General features: G+C 40.7%; 2 protein-coding genes across 4 annotated transcripts in view; both read left to right on the top strand.

Annotated features, from left to right (window-relative positions):
• Nucleotides 1–2,861: 2,861 nt before the first annotated feature.
• Nucleotides 2,862–8,041, top strand: fezf1 (FEZ family zinc finger 1; the record flags this gene model as incomplete). Its single annotated transcript, XM_079162818.1, has 4 exons — nucleotides 2,862–3,674; nucleotides 4,558–4,692; nucleotides 5,347–5,479; nucleotides 7,806–8,041. 4 exons carry the CDS (start codon nucleotides 2,862–2,864, stop codon nucleotides 8,039–8,041), a joined length of 1,317 nt encoding a protein of 438 aa, XP_079018944.1.
• A 4,432-nt stretch (nucleotides 8,042–12,473) lies between these two features.
• aass (aminoadipate-semialdehyde synthase) overlaps nucleotides 12,474–19,762 on the top strand; it is a 32,137-nt gene continuing 24,848 nt past the window's right edge. For 2 of the 3 annotated variants that reach the window (XM_079162769.1, XM_079162767.1), the window contains exons 1-8: nucleotides 12,474–12,582; nucleotides 14,174–14,409; nucleotides 15,324–15,500; nucleotides 16,572–16,656; nucleotides 17,350–17,417; nucleotides 17,520–17,666; nucleotides 17,817–17,895; nucleotides 19,209–19,336. In XM_079162769.1, coding sequence (XP_079018895.1) covers nucleotides 14,191–14,409; nucleotides 15,324–15,500; nucleotides 16,572–16,656; nucleotides 17,350–17,417; nucleotides 17,520–17,666; nucleotides 17,817–17,895; nucleotides 19,209–19,336 — 903 coding nt within the window. In that variant the 5' untranslated portion in view covers nucleotides 12,474–12,582; nucleotides 14,174–14,190. The remainder of the gene's footprint in view (nucleotides 12,583–14,173; nucleotides 14,410–15,323; nucleotides 15,501–16,571; nucleotides 16,657–17,349; nucleotides 17,418–17,519; nucleotides 17,667–17,816; nucleotides 17,896–19,208; nucleotides 19,337–19,762) is intronic. The other variant, XM_079162768.1, reaches the window with a different exon arrangement.

Genomic DNA, 19,762 nt, shown 5'->3' with positions numbered 1-19,762 from the left:
TTATATTGTGTTTATTTAAGGAGCTTCTGCTGGCTGTCGTCCATCAGCTGCACTTTCTTTTCTCTCATTAAAATGAGCATCAAACCTTTTTAGTCCTGCTGCTGCTGCTGCCTCACCAAGGACACATTATTTATGTATTATCATTATTCATGATGATATTGCTAACAATATATAAATACTATTGCTGTTCATGTTATAATAAATAATTCCAGAGGTTCCAGAGGTTCTACAGTGTTAAAAGTGACTTCCTGCAAAGAGAAAAATGAAAATAAATCAAGAATAAAATGAAAATCAACAGAATCAGATTTCCTCCTTTTTCATCTTATTATAAAAATACTGAACTGAACCATTTCTGTGAGATTCTGTTTTCATTTCAGAGGTTAATAATAATAAAACGAGCAGCCACAAATATCTGATGTTCACAATAATTCATAAACTAACAACGATCATTCAGTCAGGAGATACAAAAATAAATCACAGAAACATAATTAGAAGGTTTAAATAATTATTATAGCTGGCAGACAAAATACAAGGGCAGATTAACACACTGGCTTTATTACAGATAATAATATAATATCAATAATGATAATTTAAACTTTCTGTAAATTTGCATGCAGCTCATTTTTTCATATATATTTATGCATAATTGTGTCCTTTCACACATATAATGTTAATTAAAAACTGCACATTGAATTCCACTCCTCCTATATTTAGAGCTTGATGTGAAGCTGAACGTGACAATAATGACAATACAGTTAAATATAATAGTACTTTATTATTATTATTTTTATTATTATTGTATGTTTACTTTAGCCATTAGACAGCTTTATAACACTATAATAGCTGTAAGCAGCTATAACCATTATATTATATTATATGTTCAGAATGTGTCAACAATTATAACTTCATATTTGATTATGATAGCTTTTGTTTTATTACAGCTGTTTACTGTGTTTTCACTCATGTTTGTGTATTCAGGCCTTCAGTGCTTCTGTGTGAGCGGCTCATAAAGTAAAGTGATGCAACATGATGTTACAAACAAGGCTCAGTGACAAATAACAAGCACACAAATAAACTGCGATAAAAACAGAAATAAAAGAGAAGCGAATAAAGGCCGCTGCGACACTACAGAGTGTGTGAAATAATAAGATGCTTGTCATAATTATTTCATCATAATGTTGTTTTTACACACAAACCTGTAGAAAAGCTTGATTTTTATAGAATGTGACGTCTGAGAATCTCGTTCCTTTAACGACACAAACAGCTGATGAGCAGTTGATTCCGACGGTTTTTTAAATATGTGATGTTTTATGAAAGGCATCACGTGTCAGTTTGCGTCGCAAAAAATACATTTTTACAATTAATATTATTAGAGACACGTGTTGTATTTATCATCACTGCGGTTATAATAACGCGTTTTATCTGCTCTCATTAATCCATTTGTTTTGTTCTCATATTTTATAAATGATGATTATTGAGGAGATGATTGATCATGATGATTAATTCATTTTTAGATTTAAAAAAATATGTTTATACTTTTTTATTTTTCACAATTATAATCATTTTTATTTTTCAGATTTAAAAAGGAAGAAAAAAATATGAATAAAAACCGTTTACGTTTTGTATTAGTTTGTGTGTAATACACTAATAAAAACGGCTCCAACACAAACGCATCATGTATCAATGTGTTGTGTTTGCTGTGTGGCTCTTCAGCGGGGACTTTTATTTTCTCTCCATCTTTTGTTGGAACCCTTGAAGAGAGAATTCCGCCTCGCGGAGCGGCTGGAGGAACATTGCTGTCGGTGTTTACGTCGTCAGTCTCGCGGATTCATTCTGTGGAGTTCACGTGTTTATGGTCTGCTCTCTGCGCGTAAAAGAGGCACGCGGGAGAAGTTTGCCTTCAGAGCTTTCTGCTAGAAGAGGTTTTTATTTGAACCCAAACGTGATGTTCTTCTGAACCTAAACCACTAAACACAAGGAGAGTCCGAAAGGGAAACGTCTCGTGTGCGTAAAAGAGCCATTTTCATCCAAACAAAAAGACAAAACATGATGAGAGAAGAGCGCGCACGTTATTTATCATGTTAATTCTTCAGCATATATCGATCAGAGTCCATCCAGAAGAAGGTTTTTCTGTCGCGGGGAGGTTTTGGCATCTAAAAAAATCTGGTGCGCAAAAAGAAAAGAGAGAGAGAGAGTCAAAGTTTGTGATTCCAAGACCCGAAGCCCAGCCAGGCCTGAGATCGATGTCTTGAAATCCATTTTCTGTTCAACAACTCGATCCGGTTTTCTTTCCTGTCTCAAGTTCACCCGCGTGTCTTCTCTGAGCCGTGCGTAAAATCAAAAGGGCTGGGTTTCAGGAGCCAAAAGATGCGTCCAAATGTGATCTAAAACTCCTGACAGCTCGTGACCCCGAGCGTCTGCCGTATTGCGATAAAAAAAAAAGAAAAAAAGAATGATGTCACGCGAAGCCACAAGGGGACCTGGGATTTACCAAATACCTTCCAGTTGAGCAGGAGTCCTGCCAAGAAAGGGACAACCTCCTCCTCTCCTCCTCTTCCTCCTCCAGCGGCGACAAAGTGCAGAGAATCGACGGAGGAGAATTGAGCAAATTATCTACTACTTTTATTCCGCTCTTCCTTCCTGGACGGTAACGATCGGCGAGGTCTCGGCTCTCCGCACGCCGTTATCGAGCGTCAATAAGGACGGCGGGAACGGGGCCGGTGATTCGGAGGGGTGGGGGGTTTCCCCGGCAGATGATGCCCTTTCCTGCGGGCCGGTGAGGAGCAGCGCCGACCCCCGGCTTCCCTCAGCTTCTTTTTCTTCTTCTTCTTCTTCTTCTTCTTCTTGTTGATGCGGAGGTGATGGACGGTCCCCTCCGCCGCCCAGCGGGGATCCTCGGCTCCCCCCTGGCTTCTGGGAGCCAGCCCGCGGGTTCCGACATGCTCACCTCCGGCGGTGGCGGCGGAAAGCCGCTCGCTTTCTCCATCGACCGGATTATGGCGAGGACGCCTGAGCCCAAGTCGATACCGCTACCCAGCTGGTTCCATTCCGCTCCCGCGGGGAAACCCGACGTCTGTCCGTCCTCGCTGCATTGCATGATCCCGCTGGTGCCGCTCGGATACGAGCCGGGCCACCGGCTCAGCATCGCCGGGCTGGATTCGGGCCACTTCGACGCGTCGTCTCTCGCGACTCCCGCGGACTTTTTGGGCTTTGGGTTGAACCACAAGAACCAGCAGGAGGACTCTGCTTTGAGCCAGACCGCCGGCCAGTACAAACTCTTCAGACCCCGGGTCGTGAACCAGTCCTCCTTCCCCACCGTGGGCACCGTGTGCTACCTAAATTGCAGCGGGGACGGCGGCGCGTGCCCCCCGCCGGCCGGCCTGGTCAACCTGCACCCGATGGCCTCGTACCTGCTCACCGCGCGGCACAAAGCCTTCATGGCGGAGAAGAACAAGCCGGGCCTGCAGCAGGCCGGGGAGCGGTACCCGGTGTCCAGCGTGCAGGCCTTCAAGGAGCTGTCTCAGAGCCAGATCCAGCACTACATGAAGGAGCGGGACCAGATCCTCACCGATAAGATCTTCAAGAGCTCTGCGGCGGCGGCGGCGGCGGCCCGGCTGAGCGGCTCGTGTCCGGGCAGCAAACCCAAAGTTTTCACCTGCGAGGTCTGCGGCAAGGTGAGTTCTTTACCTGGAAGCGGGAAACGAAACCAGAGTCAGCAGGTCCTCCAACCCCGTGGCCGTGATTAGTTTGTTTATTTAACAGTCAATTAAAAATAATGTTTTTATTATTATTTCAAGGATTTCTGTTTTGTTTTCTGGATGAATTTAGAAATCCAGATTAAAATTTAGAATCGGATTTATTCAAACTGTCTTCGGGGAGAATATTCTTCATATTTAAATGTAATTTCCTGTAATTCATAAGGAAATCATTTGAATGTTTGATAGTTTAGATTAGTTTAGACTTGATTTCAGGATATATTAAAACAGCTTCATTTAGTTTGGTCTGATTTCATTTGAACACACTTTTCAGGAGAAGTGTGTTATTTTAAAGTTTTATTATAATTAGAGGATTTGGGTATTTATGTTTGTTTTCTTCCTGTGAGAATCTTCTTTTAAGATATTGAGCTCCACTCTGACGCATCTTTCTGCTGAGTGGACAAATATTTTATTTTACTTAAGAAAGCTAAAATATTCAGCACAAGACAGCGAGCACGTGAACCGAAACCGAATTAAATCTCGTTAATTCCTCAGTTAAATCAACATTAATTATAATTTAAGTATCTTTCACATAGTGCGATTAATAAGTTATTAACGTCCATTAAATGAACCCGGACAGATTAACTTTAATTAGACTCAAACTGATAATTAAAGATGTTTTTTTTGTGGAAAAGATCCATAAAATAAACCTTTAAACTGTATATACGTAAGTATTTTTGATGTTTTATTATTTAATTGAATTATTGTTCTTATTATTATTGGCATTGTTATTATTATTGTTATTATTATTATTACTGCTATTGTTCTTGTTGTTTAAATATGTTTGTAATTTCTCTCTCAGGTGTTTAACGCGCACTACAACCTGACCCGCCACATGCCCGTGCACACCGGCGCGAGGCCGTTTGTGTGTAAAGTTTGCGGGAAAGGATTCCGACAAGCGAGCACGCTGTGCCGACACAAAATCATCCACACTCAGGTACGGAGCCACGGCCACGTGGTCATTGATGTGATTCATAAAAAATATTTTTATTTCATTGTTTTATTTTCATTTAATTTTTTTCTGGCATCATTTGTATTAGAAGTTTATGATTTATTTATCTTATTTTGGTTCGTATATTATACTTTACAAATTAAAATAAATTAAAAACGCTTTTGTATCAAAGCCCTGATAACAAAAAGGCCTCAGAACATGAATAACTTAATATAATTCCTGCATTAAAACACCTGTCAATCAATTTGATATGAGGAGTGATCTAATAAACCCACAGTAATTAAGATACGTGTGTGTGTGTGTGTGTGTGTGTGTGTGTGTGTGTGTGTGTGTGTGTGTGTGTGTGTGTGTGTGTGTGTGTGTGTGTGTGTGTGTGTGTGTGTGTGTGTGTGTGTGTTCTCCTCGCGCCTCAGCTCAGCCTGTTCGTTGCGCTCGAGCTCCCTCTGTGGTGTCACTGTGACTCTCCCATAATGCATCAGTTTCCCTTCAATAATCACAGGCCCTGGGGGGGGGGGGTAGCTACATATCGTAATATTCCTGAGGTCACTGCACGCAATCATGTCGTGCTGCATTCACTGTCAAATTAGTATTACATTATTTTATTTTTTATTTTAATATATATATATTGTTTTTTTTCAGGAGAAACCGCACAAGTGTAACCAGTGCGGGAAAGCCTTCAACCGCAGCTCCACCCTCAACACGCACACGCGCATCCACGCGGGATACAAACCGTTCGTGTGCGAGTTTTGCGGGAAAGGATTTCATCAGAAAGGTGAGAAGAAAAAAAAATATTTTAATTTGTAACCTTTTGTTTGAAGACACAAATGACCTGATTTCATTTTGAAGTAAAACATTTAAATGAAGTAATTATTGTATCATTTTATTTCTTTACTTCAGGATGAAATGTATTACAAAATAACTTTCCTTACTATTATTATCATCTTATGCTGAATTGTGTTCATATATATATATATATGTTATAATAATAATAGCAATAACAACAATAATAGTAACATTATAATAAAAGATTTATACAGATACAAAATTATAATAATTTGCACTTTAAAGTTCCACTCTTCACATCTTAATATAAACATTTCCAGAAGCAGTTATAAACGTATCTTTGCTGTGATTTTATCGTTTATAGATAAAATAATATCGCTTAAAATCTGGCTGAACGCCAGTCAGCAGCATCTGTCAGCTGTCAATCAAAGTAACAGCCAATCAAATCACTGAGATCCAAAAACAAATCACAGACAGAAAATAATAAAAACGTCAATAAGCGCGTGATGAAACGGACAGACTGAATATATGTGACTGAATCTTTCTATGTTCAATAAAAACAAATAAAACACACTTTTTAAAAAGTACACAAAGCTCGTACAAAAGACACAAACCGGATCTTTTTAAAATAGATCAGAGATGGAAGAAGTATTCAGAACTTTTTTGAAGTAAAATTCCTGCATTCAAAATGTTACTAAGTGCAAAAGTATCAAAATATACTTAAAGTATAAAGTACTCATCCTGCAGAAGGGCTCATTTCAGAGTAACATATATATATTATATGCATTAAAATACTCATATTAAAATGCAATAATAGCAGTAAATGAGTTTGTATTCTGCTGGGTAATAAGATAATACACCATCATGTGTTTGTCCGTTATATTTATAATAATATTAATTCAATAACTAAAGCTGCCAAATACATGTAGAAGTATAATAAACTGCCTTAAGTGAAGTGGATTCCTAGTAAAAAGTATCATAGAAGTACTCATTGAGTAAATGTACTCTTCCCACTGATACCAACACATCTCAGTACACATATACTTCAGTACTTTAGTACTACATTGTGGTACTTCTTTGTGACCTGAGATGATATTCTGATTCTGATTCATATTTGAATATTAAACATCTTTAAATATCATTTTATGATGAAATTGGTCATCTGATTGATGTTTTATAATTGTGGTCTAACGTTGTATTTGAATCTTAATCTCAAAGTATAATTAATTATATATTTATTTCCTTCACTGGTTACTACATCGGGCCTTTCCCATTTCCCAGCCTGTGCATCCTCGATTCCTTCCCTCGCCTCCTCCTCTCCTTCTCTTTGCGTCTTAGCCCCACCCAACGGGAGATGCGAGAGAAAGGAAACGAGGAAGAGACGCGAGGCGAGAGGAGTCATCCTCGTCTCGCAGTTTAGGAATTATAACCGTAATAAAAGGCACAAAAAAAAACAGATAAATGAGAAGTTTATTGATTTCCACCAATCAGAGGGCAGCGTTATGTAGCCGGAGAGGCGGGACTCCGGGTCAAAAGAAACTGGAGCTGACCAAGTTTATCAACACTTTTATGTGTATATATAATGTTAAATATAAATGTAATAATTATATTTCATGATACTCTTGATTGTTTGTAGACAATCAGAGGCTGTGAACTCATTTAGGGTCAGAAATCCTCTTTCATCATCATTTAAAACACAGATTCTAGAAGCAGAAGCTGAAACATAATCATCATTTGTAGCCGAGTTTGTATATTATTTAGTGATGAATATCTTTTAGTGTGATTGAGTTTATTTCTTCCTCCCGTTGTCTCTGCTTTATTATCCTGGAGGTGCTGATGAGATCATTAACAGGAAATAAGAATAAAACCTGTTCAACATTAAATCTGCTGAGTCTTCAAAAAGCATCTCAAACACACTTCTTTAGGTTGGATTTGTTCTCTATAAATTCTCTACATTTTGAAGTTGAAGGTTCTGTTTGCGTTCTTTGTCAGTGCGTCGTGTTTCATATTTATTATGTAGAAACGTGTGAAATGCTTTTCAATATAAAAACGACAAATAAGATTTAATACAGTAAACTACGGAAGCAATAAAGATATCCTCCTCATTAAAAACTAACAAACAGTAAAGATTGTAACAAATCATTTCTCTGAGTTTGAGCTGCTCTCTGGGACATGAATTAGCTTTAAAGGGTCAGAAGCTGAGCCACAGACTCCATGAACACCAATCATTTCATACGTTTCTATAAAACTGAACAATGTCTTTCGTTTCGTTTTTCGTGCCTCGTGCTGAACTCACTCGTCCTCGTCCTCTGCAGGAAACTACAAGAACCACAAGCTGACGCACAGCGGGGAGAAGCAGTTCAAGTGCTCCATCTGCAACAAGGCGTTCCACCAGGTGTACAACCTCACCTTCCACATGCACACGCACAACGACAAGAAGCCCTTCACCTGCCCCACCTGTGGGAAGGGCTTCTGCAGGAACTTTGACCTGAAGAAGCACATCAGGAAGCTGCACGACCTCGTGGCCCAGCAGTCGGCCCCGCAGGCCTGAACCACAGACTCTGTGCCCTCCGTCCCGACATGATCCCCCATCAGGCCTGACACTGAACTACGTCCTAATATGTCACATTTACAGAGACCCCCCCCCCCCCCCCCCTCCTTTTCTTTCTTCATAAATTAGCAACTTGTGCCCTCAAAAGAACAATGAGTGTGCTTTGTTCCCCCGAATGAGTCGTCTGGATCCTCTAACGACTTAATGTGTTTCTTTTCATCGATAATTGGAGCCCGTAAGTGACAAAGTCCTGCTCTGTAGACGGGCCGCATCTTTCAGCCATGAAATCCTCCGAAACCTTGTGAGTCTTAGAGAATTCTGATGTTTATTTACACAAAATATCCTTTTAAAGAAAATGGTCAAAATCAAAGCCGCAGAGGCAGAGATGTCCTCCTTTAAACTCGGAATACACGGGAGCCTACATTTCCCACAATGCATCTGGACCGTGTGTTTTGATTAAACCATCCCAGACGGACGCAGAGAATCGTGAGAAAAGAATCGTTCCGACCTGAGACCTCCTCAGTATTTATGACATCTAAAGTTCAACAGTATTTCTTCACATCGAGCTCAAGTAAAATATGTTTTACGAGGTTATTGTTTGTTTTGGTCGATATCGCTCTGACTTAGATGTGAGCAGTCCGTCTGATTGGCTCCACAAAGTCTGTCGTCTTTAACCTCCTACATTTCCTTTTTTGTACAAATGTCCCGATGCTGCGCCGTCCTCGACTCCTCCGGTCCGCCTCTCAGGCCTGTTGACCCCAAACTTGACCCTTCCCCCCCTTTTCAATCCTGACCCCGCAAGAGCCATCAGGACACGTGCTAGCCTTCTGCAGGCCCCGCACTGGGGCCCCCTCAGACCTGATAGGACCTGACCCCCTCTGGCCCCTCTGGCCCCTCTGACTCCTCTGGCCCCTCTGGCCCCCGACGCCGGCCTGGAAACTGACCGGAGAAAAACCTGCCGACTCGCTTCTGACTCTCTGAGCTCGAACTGAGGACGCTTCAGCGAGGACAAACTGAACTTTTCCCGTCCTCTGATCATCAGCCAATTATATTACAACGGTGGCTAATTATCTCGCCATTAGTCATCAGTGATTACTAGTTTTCTTTATTTTTCAGTTGCATCTCAGGATGTGAGATCGATGAACTCTGAGACCAGAGATGAGCTGGAACGACACAAAAACAGGATGTGAACCAACATTTCAAAACAAAAGCCTGGTTTTCTTACTGACATCAAATCCCACGAAAAGACAAAAACCAACAATGAGTTTATCCTCCGAACACGCGTCGTCTAGAGCACCAAATGTGGATTCATCCGCCGCTGAAAATAGTCCCCAACAAGAAGACTATTTCCTCCCGTTGGTTTGATAGAAGCTACAGCGACCAGATGTTCCAGGAGACGACTGAGAGCTCAGAGACACAGACAGGAAGTCAGAAGAAGTGTCGAGAGACGGACTAACGCGTTGTTGGTTTGCATCTTTTCTGGGATTTGTGACACAAAAAAGAAGAATATAGAGAAACGCATCAAGTCACAGCATTCATCCAACAGCTAGAATCAAACATTTGACCGAATCCGTCTCTGAGTTACGTCCAGAAGTTTGGAAGTTCATTCTTAACCGTAGAGAAAATAATCTTCAGAGTGTTCATCAACAGAGCGATGAGACCCGGTGGTGGTTTTTGTTTTTTTTGGTCCAAAACGTGTTGTCTCTGTGCTGAGTGAAGCGTGTTTCACACTGGAGCCGCAGTAAAGTATCCGTCATATTTGCTACAACTTGATTTTTTTTTGGTTTTTGCACCTTTGTGCATCATTTCTATTAGTGGTAATAAACATGTAATCATCAGCTGAGATCTGGGAACTCGTTGATATCACGAGTAACGAAACACAAGCAGGCGGTCAGACGGTTGTCTCGTGCTTCACCTTTGACCTTCTGTGTTTACTGGTCGAGTGCACTCTGAGGATTCTTACAGACATGTGAAGTGCCGGTAAAGTGGTTCAGATGAACCGGTTTGTTTCCAACCTGTCTGATGGTCTGCCTGCTTGTGTTTCTTCTATAATATAATGTTATTGTTTCCCAGACCTTCAGGTTGTAAAGAGGAGACAATCGTTCCCACTCAGTTGATTTTAACGTGAACTTCCTCAGATTAAAGCAGACGGTGAATTTAAACCACAAAGGAACCTAAAGAGAACTTCTGGACTCCACTCTTAGCTTCACTTCTACATCTCTGGGCTGTTGTCGTCTGTTGTTATTTTTGATTTCAATCTCAGGATTATTGTAAAAAACAAAAGTGTTTTATGATATTTATTTTAAATTGTGCTGCTGTTATAAAAATCGTTTCTTGTCCCGGTGAAGGTTAGTTTTTATTTTATTTTTCCTGCTGCAGACACTTAACAAGGAAATAATAATAAATGAATCAAATCTGTGATCACGTCTTGGAAACATTTTATTCCACTTTAAATATCAAACGAGGTGTGTTGACTGAATACGAGCCAGACTAAAGGAAACACATCATGTGAGTTTAGATTCATACGATATTAAATAACTACTTTAACTTAGTTTTGATGTTTGTCTCTGCTGAGAAGCACAGAAACAGTAAAACATACATTTAGAAGTTATATTTCATAAACAGATATACAAATATACATTTTATTTTAAACAAACATTGTCTTTTCTAACAACATAGTATAAAGTTCATAAAGTACCAGCTGGTTTAAAGTACAGCAGTGAAGCCGGTAGGCTTCAGCTCTGTCAGGAAACAAATAGAAATACCTGCATATTAGCATATTAGCATAAAAGACATAAACGTAACATTCTGAGACAAAAGTGTGAGATGCCAAGTCAACACTTTTCAACCTTACGTAATTACAATGACTTTTAAAGTCAACATTATGGCGTTACAAGTCTTCTTCTTTATATTTTTTATGACAAAATTATGCAAAAATAAGTCACATTAATGACTTTTTAATCCAAATAAATAAATATGAATGAGTGATAGCATAACGGGTTGAAACGTTGTCAAAGTCAAAAGTGTGAACTATTCAAAAGTCCAAATGTTTACATTATATTTCAAGAAGCCTGTAATTAACTCAGGAGCTTTGATTTATGGAACACGTGGTCAAAAAGCTGTTGAATGAATCAGTGGTGTAAACATACTGCTTCAGTAAAAGTAGCATCAAAACTTACTTTAAAAGTACCAAAAGTAAAAGTATTAATTATGCAGAATGGCCAGAATAAATGATATTTATGGATTATATTTAATGATGCATTGATGTGTTCAGCCCTTTAATGTTGCAGCGGGTAAAGGCAGGCCTTATATACTGCTGGGTAGTTTAATCTGTAATAGAACATCATAACAGTTGATTCATATTTTAATAATCTGAATTTGGGAAGTACACAAGTTATCAAATAACTCTAAAAAAGTAGGAATATTTGCCTCTAAATTATAGTGGAGTAGAAGTATAAAGTAGCAGAACATGTAAATACTTTAGGATGTGTTCTACAAGTACCTCAAAGTTGTTCTTACGTTTGTATTTGTTTTAATTAAAAACAATTATAATGATCAAACATTGCAGACATGCACTCAACATAAAGGTACATAGGAGCAAGGATATTAATTTTAATTAATTAATTTTTATAAATAATAATGCTAATTCAAAATAGTTGAATTGGGATAAAAAATAAATAAATCATTTAATTTCAATTCACGTATAAATCCAGCGACATTCGGGTTGAATGCAGTACTCGCACCCCCTACGTCATCACAGTGCGACAGGCTGAGCAGGAGGCGCTCCTCCACTCTGGCAGCTGATTGGTGGAGAGGCTTCCGTACTGTAGAGATTCATAAACGCCCTGCACCGCCTGAAACACCAGCTGATCCGTCCTCCACTTCCTGCAGCTCTACGTTGTATTTACGTTGTATTCTATTTAATATTTGTAAATATCTCACGTTTGATATATTGCTCTCAAGACGCACGTTCGAAGCCGCCCACACGGGCCGTCCTGTCCATTAAAACAAAGTTACCGTTCTCTTGTGTATCTCTACATTACCGGGGGAATATAAACACTTGACCACATGCAACAGGAAACCCGTTGTTCTTGCCTTCAGAATAAAAGAAAAACTTGTACTTAGCACTATCTTAGATGGATATAAAGATAGATATGTAGCCGATGGTTATGTTACGCCTACAATAATAAACACGGAGCTTTGGCAGCAACTTTATTCTCCTTTCACACACTTCACAATAACCCTTTTCCTCTTTCCGTTTCCTCCGTCACAATAAAAGCCCCAGACACACACACACTGGAACATTGCTTGCTAGAGAACTCAACATAATAGCTTACAGATTGTATTTCCTCGTTTTATTTTGAAATTCTAACCGGAAACGGATTAGTTTACTCTGCGCGCGTGTGAGCCCGTCCCACCTCTGTGGTAAGTTCCAGCTCGTCTCACCTCTGTGTGACTCTCCGGTTGTCGTCCGTCGCAACATTTCCTCGCCAGGAAGCCGGCGCGGTGAACGCAAAAACCGGTCAGAAAATTACGAAAAGGTGAGTTCAGGTGCCTCACGCGCAGCCGGTTATCAATAATCGACAAGTTACGTTAACGTGTGTTAAGTATGAGAGTGACGTCAGTGTTGACCAGACCCCGGGGTTACCCTAACTGACCCACGTGGTTGTTGTGTAGGTTAAAGCCACACAGACGACTACGAGCTACACCAAACTCTTATTTACATGTTTTACAGATTTAAACCACGTGCCTGCAGGTTTCAGTGTACAGTGAGTTCTGCTTTAGTTTAAAGTTAGTTAACGTGCTCAACAGGTTCCAAGTTACTGTTGCATATCGATTCCTGCAGTACTTCTGTGTGCAAGTGTTTCTGTGCAGCTAAATGTTCACTTTATTAAAGTCTCAGTGAAAAGTCTTACATTGGGTTCAGTGGTTCCCGACTTGGGGGGGTCAGGATCCTCTCAAGGACGTGCGAGATGCATCTGAGGGGCTTTGCGAGATGCTTAAAGGGGCCAATGATAGCATGTAGCCACTAGCTGTCTCCCTCCTCTTTTTAAAATGAATATTACACAACTATTCACAGTTTGTGTGTGCCGGTGTAAACCGGAAGTAGATTGGTTCCATACTTCCATAAATTAGGACAGAGTATTATAGTCGTCTTTGATAATAAACGGTCATGCTTGATACCTAAACTCTTCCTCTATATATTTAAACAGACACTCGTAGCTCTGCTGGGGGCTGAAGTCTCTATCGTACTGGAGACATTTATGCTTTTGTTCCTTTATAGGTTCTGTGTGAACGTCACAATAGTTGTGCAGAACAAAATAAGCATGAATAAGAAGAGGAGAGTCCTCAGTTATTCATGTTGGGTTGACCTGGTCGGCTGTTGTTTCCGTCCACACTACGAGTCAGCCTTCAAACGTACCAAACGCTTTTGGTAGCGCTTCGAAACTCCTTTGTTTTCGGTGCTTTAAAACACCCGAGTAGTGTAGACGCTTAGTCTAAAAGTATATAAAGATATGTGTTTTAAAATGGACAGAGAGGGATGGAGTAATGAAGGGACTTTTCGTGTAGCTATGGGTTAGGATCAGAAAGCATCCCCTGCTTTATGGTCTGTTTGACTCTAAATGGACCATCATTTACTAAATGAACATCATGCTGTATTGAAGAAGACTTGAAACTAGAGATTGAGACCATAAACTCATGTTTACAATGTTTACTGAGGTAATAAATCAAGAGAGAAGTAGTCATTTTCTCATAGACGTCTATACAACCAGAGGAGTCGCCCTCTGGTGGACATTAGAGAGAATGCAGGTTTGACTTCATTCTGCAGAACTGGAGGTTTGCCGCCTGTTCGTACCAGTCCTAGCTTAGCTTAAACGTTCCCATAGTAAACAATTAACTGGCATTGAAAAACAGTTACTCGCTCATGTGCTCTGTCTGAAGACGACCAAACTGTGGAGTTTTACTGCAGTTCTGTCTCGCCACAGTTCTTCTGGTCAGTCACTGCAGCCGCTCGTCAACAGCAACAGAGAAACACATTTCCAAAGATATTAGGAACCTTATTGCGTAATTGGTTGTAAGTCATGAACCAGCATGTACTTTAAGATCTGGTTTGTGTCTTTTGTCTCAAAGCAGCGGGCGGTCACGTCATGTACAGACTCCTCAGCCAACAAGGGAGGAGGACGCGGAGCTGCCTCGCGGGCCAGAGGCGCCATGAGCACCACCAGGCCGTCATGGCCATCCGCCGCGAGGACATCAACCCCTGGGAGAGGAGGGCGCCGCTGGCCCCGAAACACGTCAAAGAGCTCACCACCGCCGGCGTCAAGGTCCTGCTCCAACCGTCCAACCGCAGAGCCATCCACGAGAAGGTGAGGCCCCGAACAACGTCGAGCAGTTAGGAGGCTCCTGTTACTGTGGAAGTAGTAGTATGTAGTAGTATATGTAGTATAAGAAGTAGTATGTAGTAGTATATGTAGTATAAGAAGTAGTATGTAGTAGTATATGTAGTAGTACGCATACACGTTGCTTTATATTACTCATATATTTTTATACTACTACCGCTAATTATTATATTTTATTAAAAACAATAATATGATTATTATGAATTTATTATAATTAGTAATGGTATACTTTTTATTATTATTATATTTTTTATATAATTATATAATTTTTATTACTTTTTTTTAGTAATACTTATAGTAGTAATAATATTATTTGTAATAAATGTATATATTATTATTGTTTTATTATTATTATTATATTTATTATTATCATTAGTCAAAGTATATTTATGATTAATAGTAGTAGAAGTTTCTTTTATTATTATCATATTTCATCGTATTTTATATATATTATATTATTTGTATTATGTTTAATTAATTCTACAGTAGTATTACTGTATAGGTTGTGTATATATATATATATATATATATATATATATATATATATATATATATATATACTGTACATTTTATTATACATAACACTATGCTTAATGCATGTACATGCATATTGTAGTATTTATTATTAGTACGTATACCTTTGTGTATATTGTAAGCAGTACACACATCATGGCTGTCGGAGTTGCATTGGTGGATTTAATTTATCTTTTATAGTCAAAGTTATTGTAATTAAAATTTCTCATTTAATTAATGAATTAAATTTAAATGGTTCTTATGTGTTTCCTGACATTCTTGTATTCAAGATCTCACCCAAATGCAAATAAAAACGTTATAAAGAAGTGCTTCCTGCTCAGCCGTCTGCTTCTGTCCCGTGTGGTCAGGACTACATGAGGGCGGGGGCCGTCCTGCAGGAGGACCTGTCCGAGGCGTCCCTGATCCTCGGGGTGAAGAGGCCGCCGGAGGAGAAGATCCTCCCCAGGAAGACGTACGCTTTTTTCTCCCACACCATCAAGGCCCAGGAGGCCAACATGGGGCTCCTGGACAACCTGCTGAAAAAGGTCCAGAGAGAGTCCTGCAGGGGTCCCGACCCCGATTACAATACACTCACAGTATAACGCTCACTGTTCAGTCGTGTTGGTACTGCTGTGATTCAACAGTTAGAACAGAAGTAACTGACTTCTTTAGCCAAATTTAGAAGACTGTTATGAATTTTTAAAATATCTACATGTAGCGTAGGGTTTATTGTCTCTGTCTCTGTCGCACCACTGACTGTTTGTAAGAAGTGGACGTAGTCATTCGTGACGTTATCCACGGGTTACTGATCTGCTGTTTTGAAGCCTCGAGTTTAGAATTTTGGCCGTCGCCATCTTGTTTCATGCAACCAGAAGTGACACGAGACGATGTAAGTACAAGTACGAAGTACAATCAAAATGTTACAATTGACTATCATGAAGCCTGTGAAGTCTATGAGAAAATGACTCTACTTCTCTCTTGATTTATTACCTCAGTAAACATTGTAAACATGAGTTTATGGTCTCAATCTCTAGTTTCAAGTCTTCTTCAATACAGCATGATGTTCATTTAGTAAATGATGGTCCATTTAGAGTCACACAGACCATAAAGCAGGGGATGCTTTAGGGGCGGGGCTACACAGTGATTGACAGGTCTCTACGTCACTCCTCCTCAGTCCAGATATGGTCACTTCCTGTTCACTGGTTGCAAAAAAAAAACAAGATGGCGTCAGGCGCAATCCAAGATGGCGACGGCAAAATCGCCGAACTCAAGGCTTCAAAACGTTAGTCCACAAACTAATGAGTCCCGGCGACTACGTTCACTTCTTATGGACGCAACGTGTGAACGGCCACTAATGAAGCTTTTCTTTTTCTGAGAATGTCGCATCGTTATACTGCAAATATATAAATATGAGTACTTTAGTCTGTGTCCTTAACTAACATTTATTTAATCTTCAAGATGTAAATGTTCATGCGGTCGCACAGGAAGCAGCAAAAGGGTCGTTTTCAGTCGTCCGTCTAAACGTGTGAAAGAGCAGATTTATGTTCTTCAGAATCTGTTGCTGTGCGTCTGTGCGTTTATCTTTCACTTTAACAAAATGAAACCTGCGTCCTCAGGATGTTCGTCTGATCGACTACGAGAAGATGGTCGACGCCAACGGCTTCCGGATCGTAGCCTTTGGTCACTGGGCCGGAATCGCAGGTATGAAAAATAAACAAGTGAAAAACGTTTGTCAGCATTTTAGACAACCTGACAGAATCAATATCAGTGAACGCTATATGTTCACCTCTTTACCTTTCTGAAGCCGTGACCCTTTAAAAACAGGAGTATCTTGATAAATGAGGCCCACGGTAAAAGCAAATACTCCATGTCAAAATAATATTTAACTTTGTGAACCACAAAACCCACGGGCGGGATGGAAAAGCAGTTTTTTTTTTTATTTAAACAAACGCCCAAAGCTACGCCGTTTATCACGGCCAGATGCTGGAGAAGACGGTCCTTGAACACATCACATGTGACGAACGCTTCAGTCAGAAAAAGAAACCGAAACTAAGCGTAAAACATTTTATTCTACGTCTCATTTAGATAAACCGTCGGCTGTAACCAGGTCCTGTGAAGAACATTAAATTGTGAGCTCCTCAGTGCGACTATGAAGCCATGATTGATTCATCTGAGACCAACAGTCACAACAAATCAGAGAAACTTTGACTGAACCTCAGGAAGTGAACACAGAGAGGAGAGGCTGGAATAATGTGGATAGTTTAATATATAACGCACGTAGGAGCAGGACTTTATATTACAGTGGAAATCAAGACCGCAGACAGTAAAATATGACCGGAGTAAATAACTTTACGTTCAGAGTTTATCTGTTTGTGTTTGGTCTCGTTTTTGTAGGAATGATTAACATCTTGCACGGATTGGGGCTTCGCTTCCTCGCTCTCGGCCACCACACGCCCTTCATGGTAAGAGAACGCGCCTCGTGAAGCGCGATCAGACAGAACTATAGACGTGATGTGTGATTCTCATCCCGTCACTTCCTGTCTCTCTCTCTCTGCCGGTCGCAGCACATCGGCATGGCTCACAACTACCGGAACGTCAACCAGGCCATCCAGGCAGTGAGGGATTGTGGGTACGTGATCTCCATGGGGCTCATGCCCAAATCCATCGGCCCCGTGACGTTTTGTTTCACCGGCACCGGCAACGTCTCCAAGGTACAGCCGGGTTCAACTAGAACCACACACACGCGCACACACACACACACACACACACACACACACACACACACACACACACACACACACACACACGCACACACACACACACACAGAAACCTGGATGATGTTCCTCTTCTCTTCCTGCAGGGAGCCCAGGACATCCTCAACGAGCTTCCTGTGGAATACGTGGAACCTCACGAGTTGAAGGACGTCTCTGAAACAGGAGGTAAGTCGTCCCTGTGCTGGTTTTTGTATCGGTGTTTTAAAGTGACGTGACTGTGATCATATAGTCGTATGAACGTTTCCTCTTGGACTCTGCAGTGGTGGATGAAGGACGCAGGAACCTCTAGCTGGTCCTGAACCAGTCTCAGTTTAGTCCTGATCCCTCTATAAGACCTCCATCAGAGAGAAGATGGTTGTGGGGTTCTTTTTTCTCGTCGTTGATGCTCAGCTTCTTTGACTTCATGACTTATGTTAAAGCTCAGTAGCTGTTATCTTCTGACTCGTGGTGAGTCACCACAGGACCTCACTGTTAGGAACCGTCACCCACAGAGCACCAGAGAGATCGCATTTTTCTTCAGTTCACGCAGATTTATTTGCATCACAAAGTATAAAAGTACACCGAGCTGTCCGGAGTCAACTCACTTCACAATAGCATTGTTCATTACATATACTTCCATCCTCCCCGAAACCTTCCCCCCTTTTGGAGATGTCCTCCTCCTCTGAACCTAGAGAGAAGGTCCACTGTGTACCAACAGAGGTGTTAACCACCGTCTCCTTCCACACTCGTCACAGCGACCGGCTCCCCTGCGTTACAAATCTTGCCCTACTTGTTTATCTGCGTCATCCCCCCTCGATCTTGTAATGGTAAAAAATATATATCAGTATCATGAAATGGTTTAGAAACATTAGAAGAACAGAGTTAGACATTTAGCTCTGTCCAAACATGGGGTAAGAACAGATAGCTCTGTGTCGACATGATTTATGATCAGATCAGGAACTGAGAGTTACTGTTTACTTTAGAGGACCGTAAAGACAGACACAGGAAGATGATCAAAGGGTCACACTGGGGGTTTGTTCCTGTCCTGGGGATGTTTAGGTTCATGTAAATGAATCATAGACATAGAAATATTCTACGACAATCTTCATCACCTCTATCTTCATCACCTCTATCAACATCCGTAACCCAAGGCCTCTGTACCTGACTCCCTGTCTCATGACAGTGATGCCGGCCACTATCGCAGCATGAATGTGATCTACATGATATTATAACTGACTCAGATGTTTGTAGTTGTCTGAATCTGGTTTCTCTGTGTTTGTGTGCATGCATGTAAACACAGTCAGTATATAGCAAGCAATGTTTATGTATTTTATTTCTCTACTTTCACCTGAAAAAAAGTGTTTTGCACTAAAGTTCTTAATTAAAAGAGGAAATATGAAGTGCTTTTTATTTGTCATGTCAAACATGATTACACAGAAATAAACCTAATGTTTAATACAGACTATGTATTTACAGTATGTTGTTGTTTCCTTTGTAAGATATGACCAAAGTGTACGCCACCGTTCTGAGCCGACACCACCACCTGATGAGGAAGAGCGACAGCTTCTACGACCCCATGGAGTACGAGGACCACCCGGAGCTTTACACCTCGCACTTCAGGACCAGCGTGAGTCACCCAGCTTCTATCCCACCTACACCACCACCACAGTTACACCACCACCACCACCGCAGTTACAACACCAGCACAGTTACACCACCACCACAGTTACAGCACCACCAGCTGCTCCCGTCTGTCCTGTCTGAGGACTATTTCCAGTCATCAGCACTAAACAGCTGCTGGTCTCACAAAGCTGTGATCAGGTTCAACTTCTGTGACTTTTGTCACAGAGACTGAACCAGTTCATCTACCTGATCAATACTACACCAATAACATCCTTCACATCAGAGGAGAAACAAATACACCTTCTTCTTTTTACAACGATCCTTTCTTTGGTCTATAAATTGTTTGTTACGATGACTCAGAGTCCACAACGATGTCTTCAAATGTCTCGTTTTGTCCGACCAACCGCCTCAAAGATAATGAGTTTAAGAT

Source organism: Pholis gunnellus (assembly GCF_910591455.1).
Source record: "Pholis gunnellus genome assembly, chromosome: 7".
NCBI lineage: Eukaryota > Metazoa > Chordata > Actinopteri > Perciformes > Pholidae > Pholis > Pholis gunnellus.
The sequence above is the reverse complement of the archived record's forward strand: the minus strand, read 5'-3'. Positions and strand labels throughout refer to the sequence as shown.